The 18,102-nt window shown below is 40.5% G+C and overlaps 2 protein-coding genes across 4 annotated transcripts in view; both read left to right on the top strand.

Annotated features, from left to right (window-relative positions):
• Positions 1–3,543, top strand: part of LOC135528024 (acid-sensing ion channel 1-like) — a 92,311-nt gene extending 88,768 nt beyond the window's left edge. For both annotated transcript variants that reach the window (XM_064956783.1, XM_064956784.1), the window contains exon 11: positions 2,263–3,543. In XM_064956783.1, the coding sequence (XP_064812855.1) occupies positions 2,263–2,358 (96 nt within the window). In that variant the 3' untranslated portion in view covers positions 2,359–3,543. The remainder of the gene's footprint in view (positions 1–2,262) is intronic.
• A 797-nt stretch (positions 3,544–4,340) lies between these two features.
• Positions 4,341–17,998, top strand: LOC135528023 (glycerol-3-phosphate dehydrogenase [NAD(+)], cytoplasmic-like). 2 transcript variants are annotated; one of them, XM_064956781.1, is made up of 9 exons: positions 4,341–4,475; positions 12,298–12,475; positions 13,018–13,158; positions 14,714–14,852; positions 15,005–15,040; positions 15,625–15,737; positions 15,984–16,220; positions 16,473–16,579; positions 17,255–17,998. In XM_064956781.1, the coding sequence occupies exons 1-9, from the start codon at positions 4,432–4,434 to the stop codon at positions 17,349–17,351; spliced, it is 1,092 nt and encodes a 363-aa protein (XP_064812853.1). In that variant the 5' UTR covers positions 4,341–4,431; the 3' UTR covers positions 17,352–17,998. The 2 variants fall into 2 exon arrangements, with proteins under 2 accessions (XP_064812853.1, XP_064812854.1); XM_064956782.1 differs by lacking the exon at positions 15,005–15,040.
• The last annotated feature ends 104 nt before the right edge of the window (positions 17,999–18,102 follow it).

Raw genomic sequence — 18,102 nt, 5'->3', positions numbered from 1 at the left:
TTGCTAAAAGATACAAGTGTTATGCATGGAATTTTAGATCCACTTCTCCTTAATGCAACCGCTGTGTCAGATTTAAAAAAAGCTTTACCGAAAAAGCACACCATGCAATAATCTGAGTACAGCGCTCAGACAACAAAACAAGCCATACAGATATCCGCCATGTTGTGGAGTCAACAAAGTCAGAAATAGCATTATAAATATTCACTTAACTTTGGTGATCTTCATCAGAATTCACTCCCAGGAATCCCAGTTCCACAATAAATGTTTGATAAAGTCCAGAATTTATGTCCAAATACCTCCTTTTTTTTGGCGCGTTCAGTACGCAATCCAAACTCACGACGCGTGGACAAGTCCAGACGAAAAGTCATATTACAGTTCGTAGAAACATGTCAAACGAAGTGTCTTTATGATGTTTTCAACATAAATCTTCAATAATGTTCCAACCGGAGAATTCCTTTGTCTGTAGAAATGCAATGGAACGCAGCTACCTCTCCCGTGAGCGTGCGTGATCAGCTCATGCCACTCTGGCAGACCTCTGACTCATTCAGCTCCCATTCCCCCCTCCTTCACAGTAGAAGCATCAAACAAGGTTCTAAAGACTGGTGACATCTAGTGGAAGCCTCAGGAAGTGCAATATGACCACATAGACACTGTATATTTGATAGGCAATGACTTGAAAAACTACAAACCTCAGATTTCCCACTTCCTGGTTGGATTTTTTTCTCAGGTTTTTGCCTGCCATATGAGTTCTGCTCTACTCACAGACATCATTCAAACAGTTTTAGAAACTTAGAAACAGAGTGTCTTCTATCCAAATATACTAATAATATGCATATATTAGCAACTGGGCTTGAGGAGCAGGCAGTTTACTCTGGGCACCTTATTCATCCAAGTTACTCAATACTGCCCCCCAGTCCCAAAGAAGTTAATTGAAAAGCATTCCAGGTGAATATCTCATGAAGCTGGTTGAGAGAATTCATCAAGGCAAAGGGTGGCTACTTTGAAGAATCTCAAATATAAATATATTTTGATTTGTTTAACACTTTTTTGGTTACTACATGATTCCATATGTGTTATTTCATAGTTTTGATGTCTTCACTCTTATTCTAAAATGTAGAAAATAGTAAAAATTAAGAAAAACCCTCAATAAGTAGGTGTGTCCAAACTTTTGACTGGTATTGTACGTTTAATGTAATCTTAACCACAATCCAAGTCATTTGGTTCTGCTCTTCGATGAAGCAAAGTGATAACACATTAATCCGTTGTATAAATAATCGGTTGTATAAATAAACATGGTTGAAAGAGCAGTGATAGACATTTGGATGACAACTAAAACAACATTCAGACATTGTTTTTTCCATTGGAATTTGGTTTGACTTTTAGATGGTTGAGAGCATTGTGACACATGGGAAATTCAATAAACTTCTGTCTGTCTTTTTGAGTGGATGAATATAGTATGTAATCTCATGAATCAACATCTCAACCAAATATTACCCCATAATCCATGTTGAAATTTCGTGATTTGCACAGTAGGCGGTTGTTGAAAAAGTACTAAATTGTCATACTTGAGTAAAAGTTTAAAGGTATTTGGTTTTAAATATATTTAAGTATCAAAAGTAAATGTAATTGCTAAAATATATTTAAGTTTTAAAAGTAAAAATGATTAAAATTCCAAACCACACGGCACAATTTCCGTGTATTTTTTTATTTATGGATAGCCACGGGCACACTCCTATACTCAGACATGATTTACAAACGATGCATTTGTGTTTAGCGAGTCCAGATAAGAGGCGTTATGATAACCAGTGCTGTTCTCTAGATAAGCGTGTGAATTGGACCATTTTCCTGTCCCATTTGGGTATCAGGGAAAATGTATGGAGTAAAAAGTACATTCATTTTTTTAGGAATGTTGTGAAGTAAAAGAAAAATTGTCAAATATTATAACAGTAACTTAAAGTACCGATACCTCAGAAAACTACTTAAGTAGTACTTTAAAGTATTTTTGCTTTCGTACTTTACACCGCTCCCAGTGGGTAATGTGGCACTTGGATTCAAAAGGGGGCTTTATAATATGTTGTGCATTTAATATATGAAGCAGATCTGCAGAAGGATACACTTTTATATGCCTGACTGTATGTTGTCTGTTCAATCTCTGCTTTCTCACTGGTTGTCTTTCAGGAGTTTGGGTTTAACTTGTCTTTTCTTGTGTTATACTCCCACTTTTTTTGTCACTAACTATCCATTTCACAATATTCACCCCAGTCTCTCCATGACAATACTCATGCACCACCTCCATACTCTGCCAATATTCTACCTCATCACACAGGGAGGAGCAACCCAGAGGACGTCACCTGCTGAGCCAATCAGAACACAAGGGAGTAAGAAAATGGAGCATTTCAATTTGATTCAAAAGTGGACTGATGTCAGAGTATAAAGCTTGATAATGGGTAATATGTAACAATTCAATAGCACTGAAGTCACACGGGTGCAAGAGTAGTGCAAGCCACATATAGCCTGCTGGATCATAATGACTGCAATGTCATGAAAGTGGCAATGTTAATCCACGTACAAATTCAAATAGTTATTCTATTGTGTTCTAAGAATGTAATTTTACTTGGGCTACATTTAGATATAGCAAGCAGGACTAAGAGATTTTGGCTTTGGGTGTGTGATGGTGGGAAATGTCCTCGCAGTATATTGGCATGTTTGTCTGTGCTACAATTTTGGTCTGTTTTTTTGTATGGTTGTGTTTATGTGCATGCCCTTTTTGAGTGTGTGTGTGTTTTGAGTGTATGTGTGTGTGTGTAATACTTCAAGAGTACACTTTCTCAAGTTAATGAATTGCAGTCCCGAAATTGGCCCCTTTTGTAATTTACTGCTTCTGTCCAATTGGCCAATTTGACATAATTCACTGAAGTTGATTTTTCATCTTGTATTATAGAGTGAAAAAAAGTAATTATTCAATTGAAAAGATTGTTCACCATTTTCTAAGTAATCAAACAGAGAAGTCAACATTTGTATTTTCTTACGTAAGAAGTGTGAAAGTTTTACAGCCAAATGAGTAGATGAGATAGAACTAGATGACGAGAGATGTCGATCCACTGTTTTGACAATGGAAATATGGCCTGACTCCCAAAAGTTAAACAATTGGACCACTGTTACTACAATATATTTGGGTAGGAACCATTGGAGGTAGTTAGGAGCACTTACTGAAACGATCTCTTATCACTCATGCCTCATTTAGCCATGCTAGATGTATTTATCATAGGAAAGGGGGAGTTGTGTGACAGTGTGTAACTGTGTAGTGTTATTCTCAAGCACAACAGTACCATGAACATGTAAATAAAATACTGCAAGGAAGGACTATGGATAATGTTCTGATGGTGGTTGCATAGTCTTGCCTAATGTTCTTGATGTAATTAATGTAGCCATGTGTATGTGATCTTACTTTTGTTTTTCTATAAATACTATGCCTACCAGTTTACATGTTTTCGGATGTTTTATTTATCTAAAAAGCAACAATAAAGTATAATGAAATTTCAATTCAGTGGAATCTGGCTTCATTTTTGACAAGATCTGAAGATGGACTTTATTTTATTTTTTTCAAGATGGCCCAAACTTCTTACTCTTTCATATCCATGCCAGCTATACCTTTCCTGTACTACAGAGAAACCAAAGAAACACATACATACAATACCAAAATATTTGTTTACAACATGGGGTAAAGGGAGTCTGAGTCTGAGTCTAAACTGCTGAATCTATTATTTCATTGGAATGTCTATGTTCCCTTGTGACCAGTCACCAACCCAAACAAGGTCCCCTATTGTTTCAATAATTCAATAGTCTCACACAAGAGTCTCCTTCTGCCAGTTAGTGTTGGATATGAGATAATGGTCTCTGAAATTCACATTGAGACAATGAACAACACCCATTGCCATCTGAGGACAGCAAAATAGATGTATTTGAATTTAGATCCTTGGAATGTTGTGTGTGCAAGCCCTGCTAAACTAATATGTTAACAAAGGGTGTATTTTATCCAAGGTACATATATCCAGTCATCCAAGGTTGCAAGTCTCAGCTTGGATTTGATCGTTTCTCATTGAGAATAATGAAGAGATTGGGATGTTTGCACCTGTTTTTCTTTTTGAAAACATAAAGAATGATTTTTAATTTTCAGAATGACCTCAATAAAAATGTGCCCACATGGAACATTTGGCCGAGTTATTCAGCGGCCAAAAGTTTCATAGGACTTGGCTGAAAGCAGTGGGTGGGACTGTCTCCCCTCAGACTAACCAATGAAATAAGAACAAGATTTACCAACCCCGCTGTGCACTGCCTTTACATACAAAGTACCCCTGTGAATATCCAGTACACACTGCAGCCCGGTTTGTAACAGTGTGCCATTTTTGTCAGTCGACAAGGGTCTTCTCAATGTCAACTCCCAAGAAAGTCTGCATTATTGGCTCTGGCAATTGGTAAGAAAACGTATTTATATCGAATACTTTGTGTTTGTGTGTGGGTGTACCGGGTGCTGTTGCTAGAGAGACGCAGCATATAGTCAATCATAGCAGAAAGCGTAGTAGCCCATGTGATTTTGCTTTAGACTACAGACTGGAGACCATACTGTATTTATTACAATGTTATGAGACATAACCTTTGTTATAGGCCTACATCATGCATGTACTGTATCTCCGATCAAATAGCCCACATATATGGCTATCAAATAAATATGGGCTTGGATGTGAATATGTTAACAACAAACACCATACCCTTAAAACAGAACAGTTCAGAATAAAATGGACAATATGGAACGAAATGATTCCGATAAGCAAAAATTACGTTGAAAAGACGTCAAAGTATTTTACAGGCGTTGAAGTTCTGTCCATTTTAGGGTCTGAATGAAAGGTGAAAAGACGTATTTTCCGGACGTTTAATATATGTATTTTCGGAATATTTTTTTGTTTTTTCCAGACGTTTGAAATCCGGTTCATTTTCGGTTCTGAATGATCGTTGAAAATACGTTTTTTTCCGGGATATTGAAAATATGTATTTTCCGCACGTTGAAAATACGTATTTTACTGACGTTGATTTCAGGTTCATTTTCGGTTCTGAATGAAAGTTGAAAATACGTTATTTACAGACATTGAAAATACAATGTTTTGTGTGATTGATTCTATGGCCAAATTTCAACCGCACATACATTCTCAATTAAGTAAGCATTAAGATGTATCAAAATAATTATTTCATATTTATAATGATTTAGTATTTATTATAGGAAAGAGGAGCCAACTGAACATTGCAACATATAATATCAAATCAAATCTATTTATATAGCTCTTCTTACATCAGCTGATATCTCAAAGTGCTGTACAGAAACCCAGTCTAAAACCCCAAACAACAAGCAATGCAGGTGTAGAAGCACGGTGACTAGGAAAAACTCCCTAGAAAGGCCAAAACCTAGGAAGAAACCTAGAGAGGAACCAGGCTATGAGGGTGGCCAGTCCTCTTCTGGCTGTGCCGGGTGGAGATTATAACAGAACATGGCACGATGTTCAAACGTTCATAGATGACCATCATGGTCAAATAATAATAATCACAGTAGTTGTCGAGGGTGCAACAAAAAGCTCCCAAAAAGCTTTAAAACTTGTAGAAAAAATGTTCAAAGTGTCCAATCTACAGAATAATCCAATAGACCACTTCAACTAGAAAAAGATTTGGTTACATAAATATTGTTTTCTTGCTATGACTGTGGTATGTTGTTGCTTATCTACCTTATAAGATAAAAGTGTCTTCTGAATTACCAAAATGTACATGTAAAAACAAGCTTACAAAGCATGCTGGTTATTATTCTAATGAGCTCAACCGCCAAACAAGTACACATTTGGGTATAGAAGTCTATGTTTGGGCAAAATCAGGGCCGGTCCAGAACAGAACAAATCTGAACCAAACATAGACATCTATGATTGTTTCAGATTTTGTCCGATCTGGACCAAAAATCTACATCCTTGGATGTTAAAATCAAGGCCGGTCTAGAGAGGACCAAAAAAAGACCTCCAAAAAATGTCGGTGTCTGCCGTGCTTGTACCTGGATCAGACCGACAGCATCATAAATTCTACCGTCAAACTTTTTCCATTATGTAACCCAACATTTTTACTGGATATGTGTGCAACCAAAGTTCAACATTCACCTTATGCTGCTATTTCTGACAAGTCTATACATACAGTTTGATGCATATGTTTGATATATCCAACGTATGCACCACACAGACCACAGTTATGCACTGCAACTGCATCTACAATGCAATGCTGCAAGGCAAAAACAGCGTTCTATTAGAAATGTATGTGCTTCCAGTGTACCAAAATGCAACGATGCTGTCGGTCTGATCGAGGCAGTATGCCTTGTTTACAGTACATCGTGACATATATTTTATTACACCGTACGTCATCTTCATGTAATCTCGTTCCGCTACTGGATGGAGAGCATAGGGCAGCCATACTCAACTGGCAGACTGCGATCCGGATCCGGACCCAGAACAGGGTCAATACGGACCGCTTTCAACTTCTGTTGAGAGTTGTTATGGTAGAATGGCTGCACAAGGTTCAATTAATTTGGTAGTGCATTGGGCATTTTTCCTCTTGTTTTGTCATACACTGACAGACCTTCATAGGGTTTCACAACGCAAGACAAGATGGAGGAGAGCCATAGTCTTTTGTCAGAGATCGCATTTATTTTGGGAGATTGCAAAATATGACCTTTTCATTCGCAATATTGTTTCAGGTGATAATAAAACTTGTTTTGTTTAGTTGATTTTTTTCTCAAACTTTCTAGCAAGTCAAGCTAGCTTACAGAGCAGCTAGCTAGTTAGCAAGCTAAAAGCAAGTCTAGGTTGAAGATACTGTAGCTACCGACCACCTAATACTTATCCTCAAAAACAAACATAATTATCATCACAATAAACAAAAACGGAAGACGACAGTCATATCTCCTTCCATTTAACAGCCAATGTGTATTATTTAATATTACGATTAAAATAGTACTCACTTTTAGGAATGGTAAGTGTTTACAACTTACTAGCTATACAATCACCGAAAACCACATATTTTCATCTTGTTCTGTGGTTTGGTTACTTCCTGTTCTATTAACGGAATCTGGCTGCACTAAAGACAATGCAAAGTTTGGGAAAAAATTAACCCGCAGGGGGCAACTGTGATACGACATTGTTGTCCACGGTCCCCATGTGTGGAAATGAATTACATCCGGTGGAACACAAAAGACTGCTCAGTTGTAATATTTATTTTACCTTTATTTAACTAGGCAAGTCAGTTAAGACCAAATTCTTATTTTCAATGGGTTAATTGCCTGTTCAGGGGCAGAACAACAGATTTGTACCTTGTCAGCTCGGGAGTTTGAACTTGCAACCTTCCGGTTACTAGTCCAACGCTCTAACTACTAGGCTACCCTGCCGTATGAATGGGGCATTAGTTGGTAAGCTGCTGTCCGGAGGTTTCACTCCATATGCTAAATTGTCCTCAGTGATTTCAATTGTAGGCCTATACGTCCATTTTTGACGAGCTGACCATAGCGAAGAAGAAAATACTGCATTTCCCGCTGTGTAAACACATTGATTGTCATTGCAAATAGGCTCCAACTAACTCCTGATGGGTAGCTGATATGCAGGTCTTAAATAGCCAAAATTATTTTTTATTTTCTTATTTCACCTTTATTTAACCAGGTAGGCTAGTTGAGAACAAGTTCTCATTTACAACTGCGATCTGGCCATGATAAAACAAAGCAGTTCGACATATACAACAACACAGAGTTACACATGGACTAAACAAACATACAGTCAATAATACAGGAGAAAAAAAGTATATATACAGTGTGTGCAAATTAGGTAAGATAAGGGAGGTAAAGGCAATAAAATAGGCCATAGTGGCAAGGTAATTATCAATTAAACACTGGAGTGATAGATGTGCAGAAGATGAATGTGCAAGTAGAGATACTGGGGTGCAAAGGAGCACAATAAATTAATAAATACAGTATGTGGATGAGGTAGTTGGATGGGCTATTTACAGATGGGCTATGTACAGGTGCAATGATCTGTGAGCTGCTCTGACAGCTGGTGCTTAAAGTTAGTGAGGGAGATATGAGTCTCCAGCTTCAGTGATTTTTGCAGTTCCTTCCAGTCAATGGCAGCAGGGAACTGGAAGGAAAGGCAGTCAATCGAGAAATTGGCTTTGGGGGTGACCAGGGAAATATACCTGCTGGAGCGTGTGCTATGGGTGGGTGCTGCTATGGTGACCAGTGAGCTGAGATAAGGCAGGGCTTTACCTAGCAAAGACTTATAGATGACCTGGAGCAAGTGAGTTTGGCGACGAATATGAAGCGAGGGTCAGCCAATGAGAGCATACAGGTCGCAGTGGTGGGTAGTATATGGGGCTTTGGTGACAAAACAGATGGCACTGTGATAGACTGTATCCAATTTGCTGAGTAAAGTGTTGGAGGCTATTTTGTAAAGGACATCGCCGAAGTCAAGGATTGGCAGGATAGTCAGTTTTACGAGGGTATGTTTGGCAGCATGAGTGAAGGAGGATTTGTTGCGAAATAGGAAGCCGATTCTAGATTTAATTTTGGATTGAATGTGTTTAATGTGAGTCTGGAAGGAGATTTTACAGTCTAACCAGACACCTAGTTATTTGTAGTTTTCCACATATTCTAAGTCAGAACCGTCCAGAGTAGTGATGCTGGATGGGCGGGCAGGTGCGGGCAGCGATCAGTTGAAGAGCATGCATTTAGTTTTACTTGCATTTAAGAGCAGTTGGAGGCATTTGGAGTTGTATGGCATTGAAGCTCGTCTGGAGGTTAGTTAACACAGTGTCCAAAGAAGGGCCAAAAGTATACAGAATGGTGTTGTCTGCGTAGAGGTGGATATGAGAATCACCAGCAGCAAGAGCGACATCATTGATGTACACAGAGAAAAGAGTCTGCCCCTAGAATTGTGGCAGCCCCAGAGACTGCCAGAGGTCCGGACAACAGGCCCTCCGATTTGACACACTGAACTCTATCAGAGAAGTAGTTGGTGGACCAGGCGAGGGGTCATTTGAGAAACCAAGGCTGTTGAGTGTCTCCCCCTTTGAAGAGGGGGATGACCGCGGCAGCTTTCCAATCTTTGGCGATCTCGGATGATACGAAAGACAGGTTGAACAGTCTAGTAATAGGGGTTGCAACAATTTCGGCTGATCATTTTGGAAAGAGAGGGTTCAGATTGTCTAGCCCTGCTGATTTGTAGGGGTCCAGATTTTGATTTTTTGTGTTTATGGATTTGGAGTTGTACCTGGTAGGTTCATTGATAATTTGTGTGAGATTTAGGACATCAAGCTTAGATTGTAGGATGGCCAGGGTGTTAAACATGTCCCAGGTTAGGTCACCTAACAGCACGAGCTCTAAAGATAGATGGGGGGCAATCAATTCACATATGGTGTCCAGGGCACAGCTGGGGGCAGAAGGTGGTCTATAGCAAGCGGCAACGGTGAGAGACTTGTTTCTGGAAAGGTGGATTTGTAAAAGTAGAAGCTCAAATTGTTTGGGCACAGACCTGGATAGTAAGACAGAACTCTGCAGGCTATCTCGGCAGTAGTTTGCAAATCTGCCCCCTTTGGCAGTTCTATCTTGTCAGAAAATATTATACAGTGAGGGAAAAAACGATTTGATCCCCTGCTGATTTTGTACATTTGCCCACTGACAAAGAAATGATCAGTCTATCATTTTAATGGTAGGTTTATTTGAACAGTGAGAGACAGAATAACAACAACAATCCAGAAAAACGCATGTCAAAAATGTTATAAATTGATTTGCATTTTAATGAGGGAAATAAGTATTTGACCCCCTCTCAATCAGAAAGATTTCTGGCTCCCAGGTGCCTTGTATACAGGTAACGAGCTGAGATTAGGAGCACACTTAAAGGGAGTGCTCCTAATCTCAGTTTGTTACCTGTATAAAAGACACCTGTCCACAGAAGCAATCAATCAGATTCCAAACTCTCCTCCATGGCCAAGACCAAAGAGCTCTCCAAGGATGTCTGGGACAAGATTGTAGACCTACACAAGGCTGGAATGGGCTACAAGACCATCGCCAAGCAGCTTGGTGAGAAGGTGACAACAGTTGGTGCGATTATTTGTAAATGGAAGAAACACAAAAGAACTGTCAATCTCCCTCGGCCTGGGGCTCCATGCAAGATCTCACCTCGTGGAGTTGCAATGATCATGAGAACGGTGAGGAATCAGCCCAGAACTACACAGGAGGATCTTGTCAATGATCTCAAGGCAGCTGGGACCATAGTCACCAAGAAAACAATTGGTAACACACTACGCCGTGAAGGACTGAAATCCTGCAGCACCCGCAAGGTCCCCCTGCTCAACAAAGCACATATGCATGCCCGTCTGAAGTTTGCCAATGAACATCTGAATGATTCAGAGGACAACTGGGTGAAAGTGTTGTGGTCAGATGAGACCAAAATGGAGCTCTTTGGCATCAACTCAACTCTCCGTGTTTGAAGAAGGAGGAATGCTGCCCATGACCCCAAGAACACAATCCCCACCGTCAAACATGGAGGTGGAAACATTATGCTTTGGGGGTGTTTTTCTGCTAAGTGAGAACCTCCTTCCCTCAGCCAGGGCATTGAAAATGGGTCCTGGATGGGTATTCCAGTATGAAAATGACCCAAAACACACGGCCAAGGCAACAAAGGAGTGGTTCAAGAAGAAGCACATTAAGGTCCTGGAGTGGCCTAGCCAGTCTCCAGACCTTAATCCCATAGAAAATCTGTGGAGGGAGCTGAAGGTTCGAGTTGCCAAACGTCAGCCTCGAAACCTTAATGACTTGGAGAAGATCTGCAAAGAGGAGTGGGACAAAATCCCATGTGTGCAAACCTGGTGGCCAACTAAAAGAAACTGTGATTGCCAACAAGGGTTTTGCCACCAAGTACTAAGTCATGTTTTGCAGAGGGGTCAAATACTTATTTCCCTCATTAAAATGCAAATCAATTTATAACATTTTTGACATGTGTTTTTCTGGATTCTTTTGTTGTTATTCTGTCTCTCACTGTTCAAATAAACCTACCATTACAATTATAGACTGATCATTTCTTTGTCAGTGGGCAAACGTACAAAATCAGCAGGGGATCAAATACTTTTTTCCCTCACTGTAGTTAGGGATGGACATTTCAGGGTTTTTGGTGGCCTTCCTAAACCAGGATTCAGACATGGCTAGGACATCCAGGTTGGAAGAGTGTGCTAAAGCAGTGAATTAAACAAACTTAGGGAGGAGGCTTCTAATGTTAATATGCATGAAACCAAGGCTTTTATGGTTACAGAAGTCAACAAATGAGAGCGCCTGGGGAATGGGAGTGGAGCTAGGCACTGCAGGGCCTGGATTAACCTCTACATCACCAGAGGAACAGAGGAGGAGTAGGATAAGGGTACGGCTAAAGGCTATAAGAACTGGTCGTCTAGTACGTACGGAACAAAGTAAAAGGAGCAGGTTTCTGGGCGCGGAAGAATAGATTCAATGCATAATGTACAGACAAAAGCATGGTAGGATGTGAATACAGTGGAGGTAAACCTAGGCATTGAGTGACGATGAGAGAGGTATTGTCTCTAGAGACACCAATTAAACCAAGAGAGGTCACTGCATGTGTGGGAGGTGGGACCAGAGGGTTATCTGAGGCATATTGAGCAGGGCTGGAGGCTCTACAGTGAAACAAAACAATAATCACTTACCAAAACAGCAATGGAGAAGGCATATTGACATTAGGGAGAGGCATGCGTAGCCGAGTGATCATAGGGTCCAATGAGTAGCTGGACGGGCTGGAGACACAGCAATTCATACAGCTAGCGGCCCGGGGCTCGCAGGCTAGAAGAAGGGCCTTAGAGGGACTTTGCGACGGAAGAAGTCTATTGTAGCCCCCTCATGCGGATACGTCGGCAGACCAGTCGTGATGGTTCAGCAGGGGTCCGTGGAGTAAAAGTAAAAACGTTAGTTGATAACTCATCCAAATGTAAATCTTGCAAATTGCAAATTTGCAATAGGATTAAGTTGTTTGTGCTCTGGGCTCTTTTCCAAAAAGTATTTCAGGCATTTGCATTGTTCAATCTAGGGTGCATGTGCACAGTTCAGTTGTTCTTTCTGAAAATCGCAGACAAAATAGAATAATGAGATTACCCTTGTCTAGGTATAGAATTAAATCATGGACGACAAACTTAAAGGCATGATTATATTGCAATTTCTCTACTATACAGGGGCTCTGCTATTGCCAAAATAGTGGGTTCCAATGCTGCGCAGAACTCCAAGTTTGACAACACCGTGACCATGTGGGTTTTTGAAGAGATGGTGGATGGTCGCAAGCTGACAGACATCATTAACACCGACCATGAGAATGTCAAGTACTTGCCTGGACACAAGCTACCCCCCAATGTGGTGAGAAACACATTAAACGCCACTATGTGTTGTAATTCTACTTTTCTTTTGTGCCTGTTTGTGGCTGTTTGTTCTGACACAACTAGGAGGTCCTAATGTGATGAGTAATAAACTACTGTGGGGAATAGGGCCAGAGGCCTGCTGCTGGTCCATGTGTGTAAAGGGTCAGCCCTGGCTCAGATATTATGTGTTGCAACTGCAGCTGTCCTTGCAGCTCTCTGTACCTCTCACTACAATCCCCACCATGATAGTTTTGTGAATCCCTGCCACCTGGCTTTTGTAGGATGGGTCATTCTGACTTGACTGATTTAGCACAGACCAACCAGTCACTGCATTATATAACACAATTGTAAAATTAAACTTTCTCATTCAATTGTTTTTGGCAGGAAGCCACATTTTTATACCTTTGATTTAGCTTTGTGCTTTGCTGCACACACTCTTTAGAGGTGAGAACGGATTAAGTTTACAATGTGCAAGGACTACATGGGACACACAGGCTAAGGCCAGTGCCCTGACTGTCCCCTCTTCTGTCTCTCTCCCAGTTGGCTGTTGCTGAGTTGGTGGACGCTGCCAAGGAAGCAGACATCCTAGTGTTTGTGATCCCCCACCAGTTCATCGGCAGAGTCTGTGACACCATGAAGGGGAAGATAAAGAGCGATGCACTAGGAATGTCACTCATCAAGGTTTGGCTAAGGGCCTCTCTACACTAAACTTTGACAACACAAACTAGGTCCAGAAGAGATACTTGTGTAATCTAAAGAGACAGATCTAGTTTCAAATATCTCTTTACACTGTACCACATAACACCCTCTGAGTGGTACAGTGTAAAGACATGGGCTCTCCCACACCAAATGTGTCTTCCGCATCTAACCCAACCCCTCTTAAAATATCTGCACATTTGTGAATCATTTCGTTAATAAATTGTGCAATACTATGTGCAATATGGCTTAGATGAGAAGCTCCTGTAGAATTTGAATTGCTATCCTTATTTTGTTTGTCTATATACTATATTTGTCTATATACTATATATACTATATATAGAGCTCACTACATATACTTTACTAATGTAAATCTATCCTAATACCCATGCTCTTCTCACTGTGAATGGGCTGTGTGTATTTCTCAACCTTTTTTTACATAAGGGACCGGATTGGCTGGGTTTGGTGCTCCTTTAGGGACCATTGTAATTTAAACTAGCACTTGAGAACTTGTGAAATCGGTGCTTGTTAATTTTCTCAATCCTTGAGAAACATTGTCCTACTCTGTCCTTAGCTTGATACTTGGAAGAAACTATCTGACCCCCATTATCATGTTCTGTCAATCATTGAATCCTTCAGCCTCTTGTATGGACTAAAAAGCAACCTAAATGGAGAATCTCCAATGAAAACACTTCTTTGTCCAGGGTTAGGCTTTATGCTGCATTCATAACCAAGTGGGAAGGTAGAAATGAGCAGTTGTGAAGTCGTAAATACCAGTTAGATGCATTCACGTGCTTTGAACTCGTTTAGAAACGCCCATTGGCAAATGGCCAACAAGCTGTGTCAACCATAAAATATTAATATATTGCTTTGTATAAATCATGTCTTGTTGTTGGATTTAATTAACAAAAATGCTGTTATCGAGAGAATTCCAATAGTAGGTGAAGGTCAGCATGTAGAAGAAGTCAGAGTACAGGGATGATAGACGAGTTTCCTACTTGTAATTACCAGTTGGAGGGTCATTCAAGTGGATTTTTCCCAGTCGTATATATGGTAAATACCACCTTCCCACTTGGTTATGAACGCAGGGTTAATCTGTGTCCGAGAAACACTCCCCTAACAATTTTAAAGCAGTAGTTACGTTTTATTAGTCGTATGTACAGTATACACATGGTATGCACTGTCCAACGAAATGCTTACTTGAAGGATTCTTCTCGACAATGCAACAACAATAACAAAAAATAAAATATAAGAATATGAGTAAATGGCTCAGTAGAATAGAATAGACATAAGTATAATAGCGTAAGTATAATACAGGAAGGCACAATTTATAGCACAATGTCTTAGGGAAGGGGCGGATTGGGGGGCAAGTGTTTAAATTGTGCAGTATTAGCAATAGTTAATAAGTCATGTTGACAGATTCTGATTGTGTTAATGTGAAGTTAACTGCTCCACTGTAGTAATGTACAGTACCTCTCTTGAATTGCTTTATTGTGCGTTCTGTGTACTGAGTATTCATGTGCTGTGTGTTCTAATCCAGGGTGTGGATGAAGGTCCTGATGGGCTGAAGCTCATCTCTGATGTGATCCAGGAGAAGCTGAGCATCACCATGAGTGTGCTGATGGGGGCCAACATCGCCAACGAGGTCGCCGATGAGAAGTTCTGTGAGACCACTATCGGTTAGACTCATTGGGTGAAGGGGAACATTTGGAGAGAAAATGAACATTGTGAAAATGAATTTTGTGGGCTGGGTTATCATTGCATCTTACATACTTTTGAATGGCGTGCTGTCCCTTGTCTTTTTTCCCTTTCTGAAAATGTCTCTTAATAGTTTGGATAGATTGTACAGCACAGTGCAACCTGAAAAGTAAGGCATTAATATAAAGTTTTGAGAGTTGGTCCATTTTGTCAGTGTGTGTGTGTAGACATTAGTAAAGGCATTCAACATAGATGTTAGGAGTTTAATTGTTAGAAACTGAACTGGAGTAGTAAAAGTAAATAGGTTAAACTTGTTTTTGTAAGGACAACCTGTGCCAGATTTAATCAACCTGCAACAAAACAATGTCTCTGCTCAAGACTGCCACGTCAGCATGTAGGTAAAAGTCTGGCTGTTTACATTACAGAGTGAGCTGGCTTGTTTTACGGTAGTTCTGTACACTTGTTATTGTATGCAGCATTAGTGAACTCTGGCATGTAATTTCTCTTCAGTGTGTTTTAAACATGACAATGAGCATGTCTCGGGCCAAGTTGTTCCTTACCGTGTGACCAGCCTATAAGTCTGGACCCTGGCATGGACCTTAAGTTGTTCTGATTTAAGCCATGTGGTCTTAAACCAGCATTAAGCATGACAATACAAGATTGGTGAAGTATTTGAATGGGCTGGTTGTGAAAGATACGGATGTTAGGATCGAAAAGGGTAATTTGTCTTTCTCATTCTCCCTCTCTCCCCAGGATGTAAGAATACAGAACATGGGGCTTTGCTGAAGGAACTCATGCAGACCAGTAACTTCCGGGTCACGGTAGTGGAGGAGTCCGATGTGGTTGAAATCTGTGGAGCACTGAAGGTGCCCACTCAACCATTAAGAGATTCTGCTTGGCTTCATCCTAATGTCTCGTCATGTTGTCTCGATGTCTAAATCTCAATTCATCATTTCCTTGTATACTCTCTCCTTGCCCTGCATCTACTTCTTACTGAAAACATAAAAGAGTAGTGAGAAGAGGGCTTAGATGAGAGAAAGTGTGCTGGTAAGAAATTACTGTCCTAATGTGTTGAAGCCATTAACCACAGCTCTCTTCTCTGTGGCTTTAAGAACATTGTGGCAGTGGGGGCGGGCTTCTGTGACGGCCTGGGCTTCGGTGACAACACCAAGGCGGCGGTGATCCGGCTGGGCCTGATGGAGATGATAGCCTTCGCACGAATCTTCTGCACTGCCGGGCCCGTCTCCTCTGCCACCTTCCTGGAGAGCTGCGGCGTTGCCGACCTCATCACAACCTGCTACGGAGGCCGCAACCGCAAAGTGGCAGAAGCCTTCGCTAAAGGGGGGAAGGTGAGAGAGGGGACTTGACTAATTGGCTTTGAGGGGTGACGTAAAAATTAAAAAGGATTGAATTATAGCATTTAGGATTGGAAGGCAGGAAAATACTGCAGATGAACACGGTCATTCTTTGGTTTGAAAATAAAGGGGGACAGAGATAAAGTTAGTAAAGAGTGAGTTTCAGTTCAATATTGTTGTTTTGGAGAGTGGTATAATACCACAATAGTAGTCTTGACTTAACTACTATGTCTGTATTCTGCTCAGTCAATTGAAGAGCTGGAGAAAGAGATGCTGAATGGACAGAAGCTCCAGGGACCAGCAACAGCATCTGAAGTCCATGTCATCCTAAAGAACAAAAATCTTCTTGACAAGTAGGCACAGAAATCAAACCTCTCTTTCACCCATTGAAGAAACTGATGATACATTTCATGTGATGTTAACTGAACAACTGTATCAGCAAAACATTTACATAATGTACTGACAAATCATATTTAAAAAAAATAATCACTCTAAAATGGTTAAATATCACCCCCCCAAACACACACAATAGTTAGACAACGTTTAGCTCATGTGTTTTAGCTCACATTTATTTTTACTGCTCTAATTACATTGGTAACCAGTTTATAATAGCAATCAGGCACCTCAGGGTTTGTGGTATATGGCCAATATACCACGGTTAAGGTCTGTATCCAGGCACTCCACGTTGCGTTGTGCTTAAGAACAGCCCTTAGCCGTGGTATATTGGCCATATACCACAAACTCTGAGGTGCCTTATTGCTATTATAAACTGGTTACCAATGTAATTAGAGCAGTAAAAATAAATGTTCTGTCATACCCGTGGTATGGTCTGAGATACCACGGCTGTCAGCCAATCAGCATTCAGGGCTTGAACCACACAGATTTTAATTACCAATAACCTCTCGCTCTATCACCTCAGTTAAATGCAGATAAAAAGAGAAATATGAAGAAATAGTCCAAACAATGCAGTTATTCTCAAAAGGACAAAGACTGTGACAACTCAACAATCCCTCCCTCTCCCATCCCAGGTTCCCACTATTCAACGCTGTGTACCAGATCTGCTACCAGGGCCATCCAGTCACAGAGTTCATCAAGTGTTTGCAGAACCACCCAGAGCACATGTAGGCTAACAGACTGACCAAGTGCCAGAAAGATCAACACCACTTCGTACCGGTTAGGAAAATATGTACACTTGCACACTCCACAGCTCCGATGCAGCAAGCAGACTCCATCAGACCACGTGAAGTAGTCTACTCTGTACTGCCTAAGGGGTTTTTGTATGTACCTCTATAAAAGTGCTTTCCTCTTCCTGGTTTTCTACAAGAGTGTGACCCAGCCCTTTGTCACCCAATCAGACGCCACTGTCCATCCTCAGATGTTATCGTGGTCCGGCCATTGTGACCTCACTTTGTTATTGTTTGGCTTATTCATGTTAATTGGGGTAGGGAGTTGTAGCAGATGCTAGGCCATTTGTGTCCTCGCTTTTCTAATTCTGAATCTCTCTGCGATGACTTATACTTACTTTATGGATCATTAGGCTAGATTTGCTTAGCACCTGTTAAAAACAAATGAAAGTGCCTCAATGCCACATTGCAAAAAATATTGGCGTTTTCTATGTGCTTTGTGAAACCAAATTGTTTTTCCCTTATGGTACGTCCATTAGTAACCATGACGCTGTCGTTGAATTTCACTGACATGTGGCTTTACAGTATGTTTGAAAAGAGTAGGTTACAAAAAAAAGATTTGCCTTTGAAATAAATCATTGATTTGTATCGTGGCTACCCTTTTCATTTGGCTTCTTGTTCACATAAGCTTCATGAGGAGTTTTATTCTGGTCATGTAAGATGTAGACACACCCCTTTACTTCACTATAATT

Source organism: Oncorhynchus masou, chromosome 33, assembly GCF_036934945.1.
Source record: "Oncorhynchus masou masou isolate Uvic2021 chromosome 33, UVic_Omas_1.1, whole genome shotgun sequence".
Lineage (NCBI taxonomy): Eukaryota > Metazoa > Chordata > Actinopteri > Salmoniformes > Salmonidae > Oncorhynchus > Oncorhynchus masou.
Note: the sequence above shows the minus strand (reverse complement) of the source record. Positions and strands in the feature narration are given on the sequence as shown.

Coding starts and splice junctions, on each gene's coding strand:
- LOC135528023 (XM_064956781.1), top strand. CDS start 4,432: ATGTCAACTCCCAAGAAAGTCTGCATTATTGGCTCTGGCAATTG. Junction 15,738..15,983: donor AAATCTGTGGAGCACTGAAG/GTGCCCACTCAA, acceptor TGTGGCTTTAAG/AACATTGTGGCAGTGGGGGC. Junction 16,580..17,254: donor AACAAAAATCTTCTTGACAA/GTAGGCACAGAA, acceptor CTCCCATCCCAG/GTTCCCACTATTCAACGCTG.